This window comes from Numenius arquata, chromosome 3, assembly GCF_964106895.1.
Source record: "Numenius arquata chromosome 3, bNumArq3.hap1.1, whole genome shotgun sequence".
NCBI lineage: Eukaryota > Metazoa > Chordata > Aves > Charadriiformes > Scolopacidae > Numenius > Numenius arquata.
Genome location: NC_133578.1, coordinates 60,917,904 through 60,937,819, shown reverse-complemented (window position 1 = coordinate 60,937,819; position 19,916 = coordinate 60,917,904). Strand labels below are relative to the sequence as shown.

Genomic DNA, 19,916 nt, shown 5'->3' with positions numbered 1-19,916 from the left:
GTTTGGATTTGTGGCTAAAGCAGAGTTGATAACGCACCAGTGTTTTGGCTATTGCTAATGAGCGCTTGCACAGCATCAGGGCTTTCTTCCCTCCTGCTGTTTCCCCACAGTGAATAGACCAGGGATAGACAAGATGGTGGGAAGAGACAAAACCTAAACAGCTGACTCAAATTGATTGGTAAATAACAATTGTCACAGAGGGCATGTCAATGAATGTGTGTTTGGAAAAAAAAAAAAAAGTTTTCCATACAAAACCTTTATCAAAGCTTTATGAAAATCTACTGATCTTCAGCCCTGATCACTTTTTAATCTTTTAATAATGGTTTTTATTTGTTTGTTTTAATTTAGGCTCTCTGGAATGAATATACCTCCTCCAGTTATCAGCAACAAAAATTGGCTCAGACTGCATTTTGTAACAGACAGCAATCACCGATATCGTGGATTTAGTGCTCACTACCAAGGTACATTTAAAGAAATATATTTTTTGTTGTGGTTGTTTTTGTTAAGAAAAAAAAATATGGATGAAGTTGTATAGAAAATGGGAAGGGCCATTTTAAAAAATCCTCATAAAGGCACAGTTTTTATTTGTATAAATGATAAATTCAGCCGTGCAACCTGTTATATCAAACTAGGGTATGTTAGAGTATGGATAGTGTATTATCTAATGTGTATAAATACAGTTGTAAGAAAGTTAAAGCAGATATCTACTTCAGTTTACCCCATGTAAGTACTTACCTTTTAAAATGGTCCTAATATTCTGAAAGATATTGTGTAACAGATATAGAAAGAATGTTTTTATCATTAAAATATGTATTTGCCTCTATGGTTGTGTAAGTCTTGTTTGTAAAACAGTGAGTAAGTGTCTATTTACTAATGTAGCATTTAATCATTATTATCTCTTACTACCTATTTCTGAATGCATTGTGCTATTAAGCGTTTAATTAACCTGTAAAATTCTTATCCACTGTTTTTATGAACAAGCATTATTTTGAGTAAGAGTGAAACCATCTGAAGCATTAACTTGAGAATATCAACATTTGGAACAAGGTTGTTATAATGAAGAAGTGCTAATGAAAACTGCACTTCATTAGTATATGGTAACACTGTCTGCTTTTTACAAGCATTACCATAACTATTTTTCAATATCTATAGTGTATTAATGGATCTTCAGGGAACAGTAATCCTTTTTGTGCTTTTGTGCTTTTCCATTTATCTGATGAAAAAAACCATGGCGTTTCAAATGAGATTTATGTCAGGAATTTCTTTTACAGTTCTCTATAGGAAATTTAGCATAGGAAGAGATCAGTAGAATCTGATGAAATTACTTAATGTAAAACTTGCAACTAACAAAAGACTAATTTATGTAATTGCTCTTTTATAATAGAAAACTTTTTAGAACTCTGTGTTATTGCCTCAGATAACATATTCTATAAAAGAACAGAGGAAAATTGATTAGTATTTCAGCAAATATTCTATATTTCTATTTAGACTTCCCAAGTTCGTAGATGTTCTGGAATGTGTATTCTGAATCAATTTAGGTAAAAGGAGCCTTCCTACTGTAGCTCCAGGGCTGCTATAACTGTCAATGAAAGGCACTGACTGATTGTTTGCATGGTATCCTTCATACCAAATATGATAAACCACACTTTTTACTAGGGAATCATTAGCTTATGGGACTGTTAAAAGATATAAAGTAGGAACTTCATTAGATCCTACCCCACAATTGAGAAACCATGTGATAACTACTTTTGTGGTTTCTGTGAAGTAATTTGAATTGTTGAGATGTTCATTTTTTAACTACTAAGAAAAGAAAAACAAAGTGTGTCCACACATACTTGTTTTCCTGCCAAAAGTGTGAGGTATTAGGTAATGAAAGAGAGCAGACTTCTGTTTAGTTTCAACATGTGTTTTCTGCAAGTCATATAAACGTGATTTGTTAGGTGTGGGAGATTTGAATATATAGTGCATCTTCTATTTCTCTTTACCACCTAAGTTTGTAGTGAGTACATTATGGTTTTTTTACTATTATTTTGGTTTGATAATCTAATTTTTAATGGTATATTGCTGAATGTATTTTAAAATGTACTCTGCATTAAGTTGTGAAATGGTGCGGTAGTCCACTATGCTTAAAATGAAGAAAATACCTCTGCAACTGTTTGAAAAACTATGTAGGCAGTAAATAATTTCAGCATGAAAAAGCATTGAATGTGCATACGCATGCAGATATGATCATTAAAAATTAACCTTGACTGTAGAAAATGGAAAAATACATTGTCAGGTAATAGCGAGGAGTGGCGTCTGGGTTGATGGTAGGCTAAAGGAGTGTGAGGAAATTAAATAATCCTATTAAGAATCTTCCATATGTTTAGAAAAAAATAAAAATGTATACCACAAAACATTTCAGTTTGTTAAGAACTGAAACCTTTATTTTTTTCAATTACAGACAACTTTAAGCCTTTTTGTTAAGCCCATTTTCAAACAGTAATTTTACTGGTCCACTGACATGAGTTGCCACAAAAGCTGCCAGATAACTGATAAAAATTAAACAAAAGCATTCCAAAGAGCCATCTAGTACAGATACATGTGCCTGTTTTTCTTTTCAGGAATTTATTTCTGCATCGCTTTGAGAGGGTGTCAATCTTTTTAATAGCCTTTATTATCACTCTACTACACTGTACTAACTGTTGTAAAAACCCACTCTTTCCCCTGCTTAGTTAACATAGATATTACTGTAACTTCTAGCTGACTTCCCTCCTTGAAACTTAATTTTTCCTACATAGTACTACTATAACCAGAATTAGTAATTTCTTATCAGTTCACCTACTTTAACTTTCTTTATTCTATTGTTGCATCTTCTGAAGGATCCAGCCTCCAAATTCTGAACTGCATAACAGTTGCACATAACTGTGCAACTTCTGAATTTGCATAATTCTTACTCCATCACTACTTGGCCCTTCAGTAGTCTTTTCACCTAATCACTCCCTTGGCTTGCTGGTTTTGTTTGCACAACTGCACATTTTGTGCTAGTATATTTGGGTGGTGTTTTGATCCTGAGTAGCAGTGAAGCATCCCCACAGCGGCTCTCTCATTCCACATTCCACCCCCACAGCGGAACAGGGTGGAAAACAGGAAGAACAAGAGTGAGAAAGCTTGTGGGTTAAAATGAAAAAAGAGAAAATCACTCATTGACTACTATACTGGGCAAACCAGTCTTAATTTCAAACATTTAATTACTGATTTGAGTGTTGGGAAACAAAGACAAATATTTAAACAATTAGGGAAACCATTCCTCTTTCTGTTTGCAGGCTTAACTTCATTCCATATACCTCTCTTTCTCCTTTGTCTCCACCACCACAGATTATACTTTGTCTCTTTGGTGATGTGACAGGCAGTGCAGGAGGTTCATGTCAAGATGTAGGAGTTTCTTTCTGCTACTTCTCATGTCTCACTCTTTTCTTCTGCCGTTCCTTCCTTCTCACTCATTTCCTCAGCTCTGACGTGGGTTGACCATGGGCTGCAGTCTCTTTGGGGAAGAACTGGCTCCGGTGTGGTTTATCCATGGGCTCCAGTCCCTTTGAGGGTGTTAGTAGCTCTGTAATGGAGCACCCCTGCTCTGGCCTTCTCCTTTTCTCTCAGTGTTTACTGCCTTTTCTTAAATATATTTTCACAGAGATGCCACAAATTCTGCTGATGAGCTCAGTTGTGTCCTGTGGTGGGTCCACCGCAAAGCCAGCTGGAACCAACTGTGACCAGCATGGGGCAGCCCCTGACCTCCTGTCACAGAGGTCACATGTGAAGCTTCCCTTTGGCCCCCTGGTACCATAACCGTACCATAACCCTGATGTTTATACCAATTAGAATCTGAAAAAGTACTTGTTAGTTGGGGTAATCAAACAAAAGAAAATAAAAAAGTTTTGCGGCCACTTTTTAGGCAGGATATGAAGTAACTAAATCTTATTCCCTTCTGTTCTCTTAAACTTATGAATTTATTTTTTTAAGATTCTTTTTTACAAGGCAGCCTCACATGGCCTAGCTTCAATGCTAGCTAAAATCTAGCTGCATATGAAAAAAACCCAGAACACTCAACAGAAAAACTAGGGTATTTTATAGTCTTTCATAAACATAGTTTTAATTTCATGAATTATCATATTTTGCCTAATTTTCTCTTTAAGGCTTCAGTCTTGCAAACACCTGTGAAAATGTTTAAATTGGCTTATGCAGAACAAATTAAATTTACTGAGGTACATGCAACTGTGGAAAACTCTTAGCTTCATATAAGTACATTGTCATGCAGGTTATGTGTATTCATTTCTTTTAATAGGCATTTTAGTTCATGAAAGGTATTGAATTATATACTATTTGAAAGATGCTGGGAAATTATAATTAATGATATATTATAATTAGGTATATATGTTAATTAGAAGAGAAACAAAAATATTTCCCTAGCCAGGTTGTGGTGTCATAATGAAGACACACTTATTCTTACTTGTTTGATCACCCTTGTTTCAGCACTTCTTTCTATTCACTAAGGGTTCTTTGTCTTGATGTTTTTTTGTCATCACTACTTTGTTAAAACTCCTTTTGAGTTAGAAACTGCTGGCTGAAGTAGAACCAAAGCTCCTTTGGATCTTCCTGAAGCTGCTACTTCAATGTTTCTTGGCACTGGTAATCCTCCTTAGCTGTTTCTAAAATTAGTTGTGCTTTTTTCCTCCATCCATTTGCAGTTCCTGTAAAAGTTCCTTTTGCTTGCTGCTTTCTGTTGGCTACTCTTTGCACTCCATCACTTATGAATGAACCCATAATATTATCTAAGTGGACAGAAGGGATTAAGCCAGCTTCACAGCTTCCAATCTTATGGGGTGGCATATACAAACTCCAATATTCTTTACATCAAGCGTACCTGGACTCTAAAACCACTTTTGGAGAAGAGGTTTTCATTTTCTGATAGTTAAATACCAATTTAAGAATCTGTGACTTTGCTGTCTTTTGAGATCCAGCATCCTCTCTCCCTCACGCCCCCCCTCATCACTTAAAGCTCTGCAAGGTTTCAGTAGTAGCCCTGTACGTGTTATTTATTTCACTTGTGAAATCCATTTCTTAACCGCTTTTACTTCCTTCCCCCTTCCCTTTACCTCTGTTTAAGCCATGTGCAAACTACTACTTCTAATATGAACAAAATTGTATCAAATGTCGATTAAATGCACAATCACATCTGCCTTCCATTAAGAATCTTTGCTTATAAGAAAATATAGATGAAGAGTTGAAATATATCTGTAAGCTTTTCAGAATCAAATAAAATTTAGCTGTCATGCTCATGTTGAAAATCATACAAATGGTTACTCTGCTTAGTACTTGACAGCCAACTATGTAGAGCTGAAATTGGATAAACGACAGCACTTTCAATGTGTGATGCAATATGGAGAAAACTGACATTGAAAAGTTTTCTTTTCCTCAGCTTGATTTTCCATTGTTCTTTTCTTTTTCTTTCTGTCATTTTGTATATGAATAGAAATGTATCTTCATTCAGAAATGATTTATAGAGTTAGACTTGTCTTAGATTTTTTGTTGGCTTTGCTTTGAGAGAGAATTTGAAGCAATTTGTAATCAGGTAAAGAGCAAAAGAAAGTAGTACTAAGCTGCCTCAGAACATCATGGTTAGAGTTGCCAAAAGCGGAAAACTGTCTTTAACACTTTTTTTCAGAACATCTAACAATTTAAACTAAATTTGTCATTCATTCCTCATCTCAAAAACTATCGCAATGAACAGTACACAGTACTACTACTGGAAGACTCAGCAGTCGTAATGCAGTCTTAGGTGAGATTCAGCTCCAAGACACCAAAATGTAGATGTCTCTGTATTGTAACCTATAGATTTAGACACCTATAGGTACCTAAATACCCATTAAAGTTGGAGAGCTGTAGGACACAGTCAGCTTTACATGAATATATATGCACTGATGTATGAAATCACCTAGGACATCCAGGATATTTTTATGGCAGTGGCACGAGTGCAGAGGCTCTTCTGGCAGAGAAACGAAGGTGTTGCAAAGCCGTATGTTATGATGCAACACAATTGCACCAACCCAAACTATGCAGGGGCAACTGAATCTTCCCCATACCTCACTAATCCTGTCAGTGCAGGTTACAGAGTGATTCAGCTGACCACGTGGTAGGGGTTGGGTAGAGGTGCTCTAGAGTAAATGAGACATCTGCATGGCATTGGCAAATGAGAATCTACAGGAGACCATGCCATTTTGGCACAGAAACTAGAAGACAGGGAAGAACATCTAAAATGCCAAAAACCAGCATATAGGCAGCTGTTATGTCCTGTCCAAGGTGTGTATTTTAAGATTAAATAAAGCACTACCTTCCGCTGAGTACACTGACTAGATTTCCATTTATTATAATTTATATACCTAGTGCAACTATAGACACACAGATGTAGGTGTCTTAATCTCAGGTTGAATCTCACATAATGTGACTACTCACTGAAATGGCTTTTTACTATCAGCATGCTCATGGACTTGAGATTCCTGGGGAAAAATTAAGGTGCTGCATCAGTTGTGTCACATCTGTAGAAGTCTGCTACTTATATAAAGGTTGTGCCTGCTTCTGATTAGGGCAGTATAAATAAGTTGTTCGTTGCATCGGTAATTTATTTGACAGATGACAGATTTTTATTTTTTTTTAGATAGATACTTAGTTCTTAGAATTGTAAATCTGTGACTTTTCAGACCCTGAACTCCTATTGTCAAAACAGCCCAAATGGCTACCTGATTTTGTAATGGATAGAGGAAAAAGGAACCCTCTCTTCACAGAACAAGAGGAAATTACTGGAGTTTCTCAGCAGATTTTTTTTCTTTATTTGCTTCCAGGCATAACAAGAACTTCAATTGCATACGTTGTCACACAAGTAAATGTTTTTAGCAGATTGTCGTCCTTATGGGTCTTTTAGCTGTGCTTTATCTTAGACTGAGCCATACTTTCTGAATAGATGATTTTTCACCTTTGCACTCTTGAGATGCCTTTTATTCACAACTATACACCCACACAATGACAGCGCACAGAATGACATTGATTTTGCTGGAGTCAAGTCAAGTCAGATAGGAGAAGAATTGTTGCATTTTGTTGCCCCTCCGGCATTTTAAAGTATTTATTTTTAGAATTCTCCCAATCATAGGTTTTGATAACACCACTGTTGACAGTTAAGTTAGTTCTGATACTGTACACAGATCCAGAAAGATCTGTTTCTAAAATTTTAATTCACTTTTTTCTACTTGAAATAATATCATCATTCATTAAAAAAGTCAATAGAACTAATGTTAAATATGAAAACATGGTAGTGTGAGCTAATGTTTAAACTGATGGATTGTAATTTACTTCTGAAATAAGTGTTAAGTGATGCAGTAAAGCCTCCCTCCCATTTTTTAGTGATTTAACAGATATGTCTTCTTAATTTAGTACCTGTCCTGAGGAAAAACCTCTAATGTTTTAAGTGTGTTTGAACATTTTAATATATTTCTGTTTCATTTACTATTCTACACACTTATGTTCATTATTTGCAAAAGAGCAAATGACAATTTTTTTATGTACTACTAACCATAAGTAATTTCATGTCTTCTGTAGAAGAGGAGATTATCTAAATTTCAATTTAAGTAATACTTAGAAAGAATTTTCCTTATTTAGGTCAGGTTTTTTTGGAAGTTCAGGAATTTATAAATTGAAATGAAAAACAACATTTCAAACAACAGTAAAAAACCCAGGAAAATAGGATATCCAAACTGTAAAATCCATAGGTAATATGGACAGTCCTGGTTTAGGGAAAGGAAAAAAAATATTTAAGAACCATTGTGGTGTCAGAGTGGGAGACGGACCCGGAGTAACGATGAATCTCAATATGAGTATGGTCGTTCTCACTTTATTCAAGTTCACACAGAGTATATAAAGACAGACAAGCAGAGCACGTGCTAGCAACAATTATACGATTGGCTTACAGTCTCTGTTCACGCGCCTAGAGCGCTCACACAATTAGTGCAGACCTCTTGTCCACGCGCAGCAGATGTTTCTCTATCTCCTGGAGGCAGTATCGCTTATCACTTACTTATCATGTAGCTACTTCTTCATACTTCTGTTTCTCAAGGAGAGTTCACAGCCTCCTCCAGGCTTTCATCCCTATCAAAGACTGGGTTGCTCATTGTAATCAAGTCATGCCCTTTTTCACTCAGCCATTCCTCCACAGTGTGGTTTTAATTATCCTATTCATATCCATTTGAATATAAAAATATTTTAAATATATATAAAAATATATACAATATAAAAATATATTTATAGTTATATGTAATTATACCTACATATATGTATGTGTGTATATATGGAGAGAGAGAGAGAGAGAATCCTTTAAGGAAACCAAGAAATATAATTCAAGAAAAATTAACTACTAAAATAAATATTCTCTGGCAGTGGAACTCTTCCAATAATAGTACATAAACTGTAGATTTTATAGGACCTTCAAAATACTTCATTTTTGATAAGGTCAAAATATTAATACATTAACCTGTTTATCTATATGCTTCATGACCACCAAACAGCATCATATATTGCACTAATGAGTTGTTCATGTCAAGATGATAAAACAACTGAGGAAAAAACCTGGGATAAAACACTTGTTTACGTTCAGAATGTTTAGTGGTATTGAGATAAAATGTTGGAACACTTTGTTTCCTCTTTGAAAAATGTTGACATTCAAATGCTCCCATAATATACTTGGACCTTTTCATTAAGTGACATGTTTTCTGCAGCAAAAATTATTTCACCATAATCAAAAGTGATAAGCCATTCCAGTTAGTTTTTGAATAGTTTTGACCATTATAAAGTTTACTGGACACCGAAGAAAACAAACCTGCAGTGGTCTAACTTTGGAAAACAGATTTTAAATGTTAAAATGAATAATATCAGTGACATCAGATATATTAGAATCATTTCTGCAGGATGACTTACTCCCATTTCTTGGAGGGAAGTTTCTCCTTATATCAGCTCGGAACTTCTTGTGTTTCAATTTATACTCTTTCCTCTTGTCCTCTCACCTCATATGTGTTGGAAGGCTCCTTTTAGGCTCCCCCTTGAAGCTCTCTTCTCTGGGCTGAACAAGTCCAGCTTCCTCAGCCTCTCCTCACAGGGAAAGTGCTCCAGTCCCAACCACCTTGGGGACCATCTGCCAAAATCACTGCAATTTATAATTTTCTTCCCAGGGCCCCTTCCTTTCAGTAAGCCTTAAACTGGACACGGAACTAATAAGTGCTAAATAGAGGTGAGGATAATCCCTTCCATCAGTGTATCAACGATGCTTCTGTTAGTACAGTTCAGGATGCTGTTCACCAGGATGCACTGCTGGCTCAGATTCATCTTGCTGTCCACCGGAACCCACAGGACCTTTTCAGCAGAAATGCTCCCCAGTCAGTCAGACCCCAGCCATTCCTGTTGCCAGGGGCTGAATTTGCCCTTGTGTATTTTCATAAGATTCCTGTTGGCTCTTTCTTCCATCCTGCAAGCCTGCTTTCAAACATATAGTCAATTCCCCCCAGTTTGGTGTTACCTACAGACCTAAAAAAACCCACTCCATAGCCTCCTCCTGTTGATCATTTCTGTTGTCAGTAATATCAGTAAGCTCTTATGTTCTAAGGTAGTCAGCATATTAAGAGCATTATTCCTCAGCATTATTAATTAAGAGCATTATTATAATTATTATTATATAATAAATAATTATTCCATTATTTAAAAAGCACTTCTTAGTGCTTTTTAAACTAAATGTTAAGAGTAGAGAACAAAACAGAAAACATACTGCTGTATAAATCTACCCGTGCCTTGACTCCTATTGTTGCTCTGGCCTTTCTGCATTTCGGAAGAATATAGCAAAGTTCAAGAAGCTTCAGACAAAAATATCAAAGATCATCAAACACATGGATTAGTTTCTGATTGAAAAGTGATTTACTAGTGTAGGACGCTGCTACTTGGAAAATAAATAGAGCTGTGGGAGGAGGGGAGATACACAGATTAGAAAGTCATGAATCATAGGGATAGTAGTGAAAATAGTTATGTCTGTCTGTTTTGGATGCCAAAGCTGAGGTGCATACTGATGAAGTAACTTGCCCAAAGTCACCCAAAAGTAGTAGTAGCAGTAGGGAACTGGGTCTTTTGAAAACTAGGTAACACTAACCCTTCCACTTTTCACAAAGCTAGCAGAATTGCTTAGGTGATGCTGATTTAGTTTATAGTACTGCCTTGGTGCACTAGGACATGTACAAATACTTGTGAAGAGAATCCCTGAATTGAAGGTCATATATTCAAATTAAATAAAGCTGACACAAATATAAAAGGGAACAGGCATATTGACTCTCTGAAAGTAAAACAAACTGCTGTTTTTTCTACTCTCCTTCACCTGTCACTCTTTTCCTTTCTCTTCTCACGTAGTAAATTTGGGATTAAAGGCAATACATTTTAATTCCTAATATATATGTCTAGTGTATAGGTGTAACATATATGCAAATAGTGTATGTAGGTTTATAACTGGAGATATAAGAAAGGAATTCTGTTCATTTCTATACAGGCTAGTGTTAGGTAGTTTGTCTTTTCATGAAAGAGATATAAAAGCCATGTTTAAATAATAATATTCCCCTGGAAAATTCTAAAACCTGTATCTGTTAAATGAAGTAATGATCAAAAGAATTACAATTATGGTCTTGAAGGAAATTTCCATTTTAAGAAATTGACCTGCTGCTGTTTTTCGAAGCCATTTGCGCACACTGTTTTGACAATGAGAGTAAACCAGTCAGTAGTGACCCTAATGGAAATTTATGAATATTAAACAACGTGAAAGAAATTAATCCTTTTACCTCTTGTGGAGGCTATCACAATGTTGTTTTTTGAGGGTTTAATTGACTTTTAAGTATCCTATGGTCTTTGTACAGAGGCAAAATACTTCTTTTTGTATTCATCTTTGTAATCATCTTGTGTTAGATTTAGTGTGGTGTGTTTTGGTGTTTTTTGAATATTATTTTTAATTGTTATTTCCTGAGGAAATCAATGTACTCAATACTTGCTGAAAGTTCTCAATCACTGCTATGCAGTAACTTTTTCTTAGAAATGAAAGAAGTTACTTTGGAACTCTGTAAAATCTTTCAGAAGCTCCTGCCTCTACGAAGATGATCATAGTGCCATTTAATTTATGTGAAGTAAATACCTAGCAATGATGGTAAAACTATTCACAGTTTTGACAGAAGCCAAATCCTAAGTAGAAACAACCAGAACCTAATGAGAGACACAGTTAACATGATATCCTGTAAGCATCAAATAGAACAATAGAAGGTTTCTGATGTCTTTCATTGTTACATTTCTGAGAAGAGAAAAATTTGTAATAGATTTCTTTTTCCCCCAAAGCAACCCAACAAAACTTCCTGGCAGTCAGAAATGCTCACATAATTCCAGGAAAGACATGTTTTATACAAATTGGTTTCCATCAAGATAAGTTTACTTAATTATTCTCAAATCATAGCACTATGTGAGTTAATTTGTACAGGAGAAGATATGAAACTTGTTTTAGAGATGCATTTTGTATTTCTTCTGGTATTAATCCCAGTAATATTTAAGTGATAGTTATTTCAACTTGACAGCCACCAAGGACCTTGAATTCTAAGCAATTATATATACTGCAAGGAATATTACATTCCTGTGTAGGAAAAAAAAAAAATCTTCTGCAGGTAAAAACACAGAGGAACTGTCCTTTTTTATATTTAGGATTTTATTTTTCCTCAGAGATATTAAGAATGAAACATTACTCGTATAAAAAGCATAAAAATAAATTAACGGAAATAAATAAAAGTACAACCAGAAAAAAAAAAAGAGCTTAGTGACGATCACAGCATCCCCAGTAAAATTCTATACCCCAGAAACCCATGAATTATTGCATAAACTATTGATGTGGATTTGGGAATTGGTGCCTTTTGCACAAGAGAAGGTTTATAGAATATTCATATTCTAGTATTTGTGATGGTGCAAAGAGCATCTAAATTCTGTAGAGTGCATCCTGATTTCTATTATTTTTTATTGTGTCAGTGGTGAACCTTAGAATCCTGTAAATTTAGTCTATTGACTTCTGTTTCACATATTTTCTTAGATTGTCTTTTTCCTATCTCAGTAATGTCAGTGGGATTCAGAGATGAAAGCACATGGAACTACCTCATGTTCTCTACAGTACCTTAATTGTCAGGTGTCTGATCCTGGCATTAGTATCAGTATGCTGGAACATTCCATTTTTACTTTGAGGTGTCTTCATTTGAAAAGTATCATGACTGGTAGAATGAATTAGAAAAATTTTTATTCTTTATATGCACTATTCTTACATAATCCTTCTCTTTAAAAGAAAAAAAAAAATTCAGAAGCATTCTAATTCAGTGTTTAACTTGTAGTTTTCCACACTAACAAAAATATATGAACAATTCTGCACAATGTCTTTAAGTCTTTTTCTACTTCCACTGTTTGAAATAACCGTTATATGGAAAGTATCCCACAGTATCTTATGACACATTAAAATCAATATCTGAGGTAGGGAGCTTGCACTAGTTGCCGCATTTCAGCCGCGATTCTATGGGCTGTTACTTATGCTTTTTTTCATTTAAACAGAGTAAACCTTTTTACTGCAAACATGATTCAAAAATGGAACAAGTTTCCCGAGAAGGTTGTGGGAGTCTCTATCCCTGTAGAGGCAGAGACTGGACATGGACTGGACACTATTCTGAGCAACCTGCTTTAGTTGGCCCAGCTTTTAGCAGGTGGGGTGGATTAGGCAATCTCCAGAGGTGCCTTCCAACCTTAACCATTCTTGAAAGTCTGAAGTGTTCAGGTACGCTGAGCAACCAGTCATCTCAAAATTTGTCCTCCTTAAGTTCTATCAATCAGCTGCCACTTCTGAAAATGAAATTGTCATATTTTTAGCCATGCCAATATATATTTCTCCTGTAGAAGATGTCTCTCCTCTGTGAGCATTTCTCTGCATAACATAATACAATGCTGAAGAAAGACACTTGCAGTAACTGAGGTAGCTATTTTGGATATTAGTAACCATTTTGGCTCTTGAAAGGGAACTCTATCATCATTGCATTGTGGTGCAAAACTGCCTGAAATGCTCATTAAAGCAATACATATGTAACTCTTTCAAGAATACATTTGAAATTTATTTTAATGTGTAAGCATTTAGCTTAAGGCATCTTGAAATTGTTGGCTAATGGATCACAAGGGGCATCTCACATAGAAGCTTTTCCTGAGGCAAAGCTCTTGTGTTGCACTGGATGCCCACTTCATAGCTCAAAAGTTCTTTTACTGCCCACTTGATGCTGACAGCACATAATGTTCTGCAGGAATAGCTTTATCTCTCTAAAGTCTAAGTGGATTTTGAATCAGTTTCTGTACTGAAGGAACCTTCTTCCTTCCCTGAGAATTGTTTTCATCTCACTTAGGACTTGACCTTTCTTAAAAAGTATTATGTTTTAGCCTGTCCTGACCTTTTAGATAAAACCAAAAAAATAAAAGATGAACGATTTATAAATAAAACTGTACTAACTTTTCACTACCTTATAATTAACATTTGCTGTGTTTAGAGATTGACTTCATTTATTTATTCTGAGTGATGAATAAGAGACAAATAATACTTCTTGTTAAATATAATGCTTTGCTTTGCTCGTAGGCATTGTATTTTTCAGTTATTAGGAGACAGTAACTGTCAGGGTGCAGCAAGGGCCAATGGCTCCCTGGGGGCTGGTGAGCTGGGGACACAGGGCATCTGCGTGGGGCCTGCAGTGCAGGGCATCGAAGTCAGTGCTGGTCCCCCTGCCTCCAGCTAGGGAGCAGGGCAGGCTGGGGGGCATGCCTGGGCATCAGACACTTCATGGGACTGGGGACACGCCAAGGCCAGTCATGGACACTAGCCCCATGGTCAGGCAAGACAGGGCTGTCGGACCTGAGGACCAGCACTGCAGGGGGTATTACTGGAACAGGGACTGATGGCCTCAGGCTAGGGATCCTGGACTCATGGGCATGGATGGGGAGAGGCCCAGGGGAGGTTGGGGAGTGCTTTTTAGGCCCTTTAGAATCCTGAGTCCTGACAGCTATTGAATAGTACTTCAGTGGTATAAGATACATAGAAATAAAGTTTTGTATAACAAAAATAAATTATATATCTAAAGTTAGTTGGATTGTAATGCACTTATATAGTATAATGTTAGACACAGAATCTTGTTATGGCTGAAGGGAATGTCATTTATATATGGTTAACAATTTATTGTTATTCCCATTAAAGTTTTTACAGTCTGGTAGTCTAAATTAGCTAATATATAAAAGTCTCAATAATAGTAATACACTTATAAAAGTTAAGAACTGCCTCCCTACTCTGCACTATTTGTCTCTTGTCTTATTTTCATGCTTTTCACTGTGCCCCTGGGATGAGGATTACAATGAACTGGTAGCATGTGAGGGTCTGTGTTGGTCTGAGTGTCATACTGGTGGTAGTGACAGGGCCGGAGGTGGCTTCCTCTTCAGTCTTGGAGTTCAGTTGTTTCTTTTCATATGTTTTCATAACACAAGCTATTTCTTTCTCATTGTTTTTCACTAAAATCTGAAAGCTGCACATGAGTCTCCCTCAGCCTTAATAAGTATAAAGGGCTGTTGCTTGTTATATGGTGACTAAGTAGCTTTATCAGAGCTTTACTGTATGCAGTATTCTCAGAGCACAGCATTCCTGAAATAGAAACAGGTCAGGATATATTCACTTGACCACTAAAAATTATCAAAACTAGTGAAAACAACCTCAGGCCAAGACAAGCCTGCATGGGGTCAACACAAATCCTGTGGCCTTGTATTACTAGCCAAGGATGTAATGGCAAAATGACACTTGTTAGGCTACAGTCTTCAGAAATTCTGTATCGTTCTCCATTAATTTTTCTAGACACTGGTAGAGTAAACAATGGAAAAGATGTGTTTAAGTATTAAGATTTGTATTCCTTGCTATGTAATGAATGTATACAGCCTTACTTTAAGCTAAACTGGCATGATACCTTTTCTGCAAGTTTGTCATTTGTCAAGCAAATGAACAATCTTTCTAAGAACTTCATATTATTTCTCACAAGCACTAATCTGTTTAAAAAAAAAAAAAGTAAAAAATTACTAGTTCTTAAAATTATCTGTAGTGAAGATTAACACATCAGATACATTTTTGGAGACTTAAATTACTTTAATAATCTTTAGTAATAAGTTTCTGTGAAATAGGTCCTTGATGCCTAACACTGGATTTAGAATAGAAAATGTGGGTATTTAGCCTGCTTAGAGCAAAGATTAGATACCTGACCTAGACACCTGAGAGTAATGATACAAAGATTTTTTGATATTTAGAGTAAACGAAAGAGAGTTATTACTGGTTTTATCATTCTTTTTTTTTTTTTTTTTTCCATGCATCTGAACTTCATTGAAAAACTAAGACGTAAGAGTGTCAAAGTCATATCAATATGTAGTTACTTCCTTAGCAAGTGTTGCTCTATCTGGAACTGTATATTTCATTTATGCATGCTATTTTATTTGCATATAGCACTGAACAGATATTAGGCAACTAATATTAATAACCCTCTGGCAGTAAAAGGAAAGTGTGGATTTCATTTTGTTGATAAGAAATGAGAGCACTACAATATAATGGCATGTCCAAGGTAACACAAGAAACAATCAGAAAACAGAACCGTTATATTTTAAACTTCTGGAAACCTCTGATTACATGTCCATCATATATGTTCCCATCAAAATATTTTTTTTAAATGTACATACAAGATTTTGTGATAGTTTTTAACTTGCTTTAAAACCCTTTTGGTTTTGTTTGGGTTTTGGGTTTTTTTTGGTTTGGTTTGGTGGTGGTGGTGGTGTGGGGTTTTTTGTTTTGTTTTTTTTCCCAAGCCAAGTTATAGCACAAATACCAGCAATAAATTAAAGTTGCAACATTTTCCATGTTATTTCTTGGTTCTTCTGCTTAGAATCTTGGAAGAGGATGTTTACCAAAACTGTCCAAATATCCAGTCATTAAAATCCCATTCATGAAGGAGCAGAGCAGCAGGTTCTGTTCTGGCGTATGGCCCAAATTAAGCATAGTGGGTTATACTTCACACTGCAGAATGCATAAAATGCACGCAGTTTCCTTTTGTCCTAAGTAGTTCATGGGACAGAAAGAAACAGCTCTTTTGTTACAGGGTTGCTATATACAGTGCTTTTTACATAGTCTGTACATAGTCTTGAAGATGTGTCTATTTGATGTTATCCTATCCTAAAAAAAGGGTAAATAAATCTTTCTATTGCACTGTGATTCTCAAGAGCAAATTACAAACAAAATAAAGATATAAGACAATATTGGCAAGGCTTTTTAGTTGACAAATACAATAAAGGTACTCTTTTGTAAGATGACTACTAGTAAATAGGCCAATAAATGTGAATATTTTCCATTCTCAGCATTTTATCATTCATATCATAGATTCCTATAATATTGCTGAAAGTCTCTTGAAAAATTTATAAGGTTTTTTTCTGTTATTATGATTTCTATGATTCCACAGATTTATCTTGCATTGATGCACTCCTCTTTTGAGATGAAAGCAAAGTATGACTATAACTATGCAACAAATGACTATATGAAAATAATTATTTTCTATTTCAAATAACCGCTTTCTCATTTCCAAACATTTATTTGTGTTAAAATTTGGTTTTGGTTTAGGTTTTTCTTAAAAGTAATAGGCCCTTAAAAATTATTTTCTCACTGAAGTTAAACCAATTGAAAGAACAGTATCCATATGTGTGCCTAGGTTCATAATTTTCATGTTGTTTTTTTTTAATAAACATATATTACTGGAATAAAATTATTTTTAAGATAGATATGTGTAAAAGAAAAAAATTAAAAAAAAAAAAAAAGTGGTAGTTCTCTGTCTATGTCCTGAGTTTAGTGGAGGGAATACAAATGATGTGTTAATGTGTTAGGCATTTCTATATTTTCAAAAACTAGAGGGTTGATTTTTCTGGGTAGAAATTCAGATTTTCAGATGTAATGAGTTTGATAAAATTAAGTTACATAAATTTATCATATTTTCAGTATCTACTTAAAAAAATTTTCAGGTGATCCTAAGTTCACTGAGAGAAGTATCTGGAAAATCATGGAGACATGCATTTGTATGTACTGAAGAATGACAAATGTCTTTATCTCCTGCATCCCTGAAAATTTCTGGTCCATACTTAAATGTTACTTTCAGGCTGTTCTGGTTTATGCCTTACTGCAGTGGTTGATTTACATTTAAAATTAATATAAAACATGGACACAAAGAGAAGAAAGAAAGAACAGTAAAGTGGTTGAAAAAAGAGCCAGAGAAAAAAAAAATGCAAGTGAAAAGAAATCATTAGAGAATGCAGTAACGCAAAGAAGAGCCTTCTGGTACCCAAAAGAAATAAAAATTAAATTCTGAATCAATTCACCAAAAATGTGGACAACATGAAAACAAAAGGATGAAAAAAGTACATATACTCTACTTCTGTCTAGACAGCTATTGAACTCTTTGCTATTTGGATAAATCCAGGGATCATTGCCTGTCTGGAATGAAGTCTAGAAACTTGTTTTGAACTGGATTTTTTCAGTCATGTTTTTCTCTAAATCCAGTTCTATTTCCTTCCTGAATAGCTGGGAACTGAAAATCAGTTTGGTCAGAAGAGTGTTTTATGTCAGCCATTTCTACTGATTTTATATTCTCAAATGTACCTTTGTGTTTCGGATTCCTTTCTTTTCTATTATTTACTTGTTAATCAACAGAAGCAAAACTTAATTTGAACTTAAGAGCAAGTAAAATTACTAGAAATTTATGAAGAATAAAAAAGAGGTTTGTGAAAATATTAAGACTGAAAGGACATCTAAAAAATATTTTAAGAGTCAAATAAGTTGTTATATATACACTAACTTGAAAATTCCTTTACCAGATCCAGAAAGCATTCTTCTAATTAGGTTTGTGACTTTATTGGAAAGTCTTGCAGGCAGCAGATATGTAATGACAGAGAACATGAAAGAGAACAGTTAGTTATGATCTTTTGTTATCAAAACAAAAACCCCTTTCTTAATGGGATACACTGGTCACAGCAAAGTTAGTTAACTATGGGAAAATTTTAAGTAAGGATACTAAATAAGTCTTGACTGAAAGTCCTTGGACATCTGAAAGAAGAATGAAGATGGAATATAATGATTACTCTTTTTTGAAATTCTATATATAATTGTAACCACCTCTTTTCTTCTTTAATGAAATATGCATTTTAATTTTGCTTAAGACTGTCAAGGATAGAGTAGCTTACTTCTTGATATTAAGATACACAGGAAAAATCCCAAGCTGACCTCATTAGAACTTTCCTGCAGTGAGTCCCATTTAGGGTCATTTGCATTAATGGAAGTCTGTGGTTGGATCATGTGTGTCACAAGGACAAATAAAGTCCTGCATATTGAATTCTTCCTGAATAAACAAGATAGTGAATATCCCTATTTGCTCTTGCATTTTGAACTCAATTTGATTCTGAGGAATTAATCAGCAAAACTAATTCTAATGAATTAGAATAGCTACTGAACAGTAGCCTTAGATCCCATTTATTTGGTCTTATGAACAATTTGCCAGTTTTCATGTGTTCTTCCGCTGCTGAAGTTAAAACCATGTAAATGTAGAGGATAGTCACAAATGGACCATACTCTACCTCGAGTCCAGTAACATGCGGAGTACTGCAAGGGTCCATCCTGGCACAAATTCTGTTCAACTTGTTTATCAATGAGCTTGAATCAGTGACAGAATGCAATCTCATTGGAATTGCAGATGACACTAAAATGTCAGTCAACAGTCAATATAATCGAAAAAAAGATTGCCATCCATAGAAACATAGACAAGCTGGAGGAATAGGCCAACAGGAATCTTATGAAGCTCAACAAGGGCAAATGTAAAGCCCTGTACCTGGGCAGCAAGAACTCCTGGCAATAGGACTGGCTGATAACAAGGAGCTCTGCTGAAAAGGCCCTGTGGGTTGTGGTCAGACAGCAAGCTGAGCATGACCCAGCAATGCATCCTGGCAGCAAAGAGGCCCAACAGCATCCTGAGTTATATCAATAGGAATGTCACAAGCAGATCAAAGGGAAGGGTTATTGTCCTTTACTCAGTGCTCCTGTGACCATGGCTGGTCACATGATAGTGCACCAAATTTTGGGCTGCATGACAGGAAAGATGAGTTCTTTGCTTGAGCAAACTCAGTGGAGGGCTACCAAGACAGCTGGGGGCTAGGGCGCTTCCCCTGGGAGGAAAGGCTGAGGAAGCTGTGCTTTTTCAGCCTGGAGAAGAGGAGAAAGCTAGAAGCAGCTACCAAATGACTGCAAAGGGGTTATTGAAAAGACAGAGCCAAGCTTTTCATGGTGGAGCATGGTGTGAGGATGAGGGACAACTGAAAAAATTTGAAATGAGATCTTCAGGCCAGATATAAAGAGAAACTTTTCTTCTGTGAGGAAAGATGCATTTGAGAAAATTGCTCAGGGAGATTGTGCAGTCTCCATCCAAGGAGATTTTCTCCAGACCTGACCAAACGAAACCCTGAGGAACTGGTTTGACCTCATGGCTGACCTTGCTTGAGGTTGTCATGGCAACAAGAGACTTCCTAAGGTCTATTTTGCCCTGAGTTATTCTATGATTCTTTAGATAAGAATTGCTTTAATCCCGATGTTTTATGAACCCAACTCACACTACAGAATATTCACTCTTTTTTGATCTGTTTTGTTCCTAACCGGCATGGTATTACTAAACAGTTGACAAATAAATAGTATTAGAACGTTTGTTTATTCA

At 35.6% G+C, this 19,916-nt stretch overlaps 1 protein-coding gene across 3 annotated transcripts in view; it reads left to right on the top strand.

The window, feature by feature from the left end:
* Positions 1 to 19,916, top strand: part of CSMD3 (CUB and Sushi multiple domains 3) — a 654,503-nt gene that overhangs the window by 231,899 nt on the left and 402,688 nt on the right. For all 3 annotated transcript variants that reach the window (XM_074145167.1, XM_074145166.1, XM_074145165.1), the window contains exon 6: positions 349 to 461. In XM_074145167.1, coding sequence (XP_074001268.1) covers positions 349 to 461 — 113 coding nt within the window. The remainder of the gene's footprint in view (positions 1 to 348; positions 462 to 19,916) is intronic.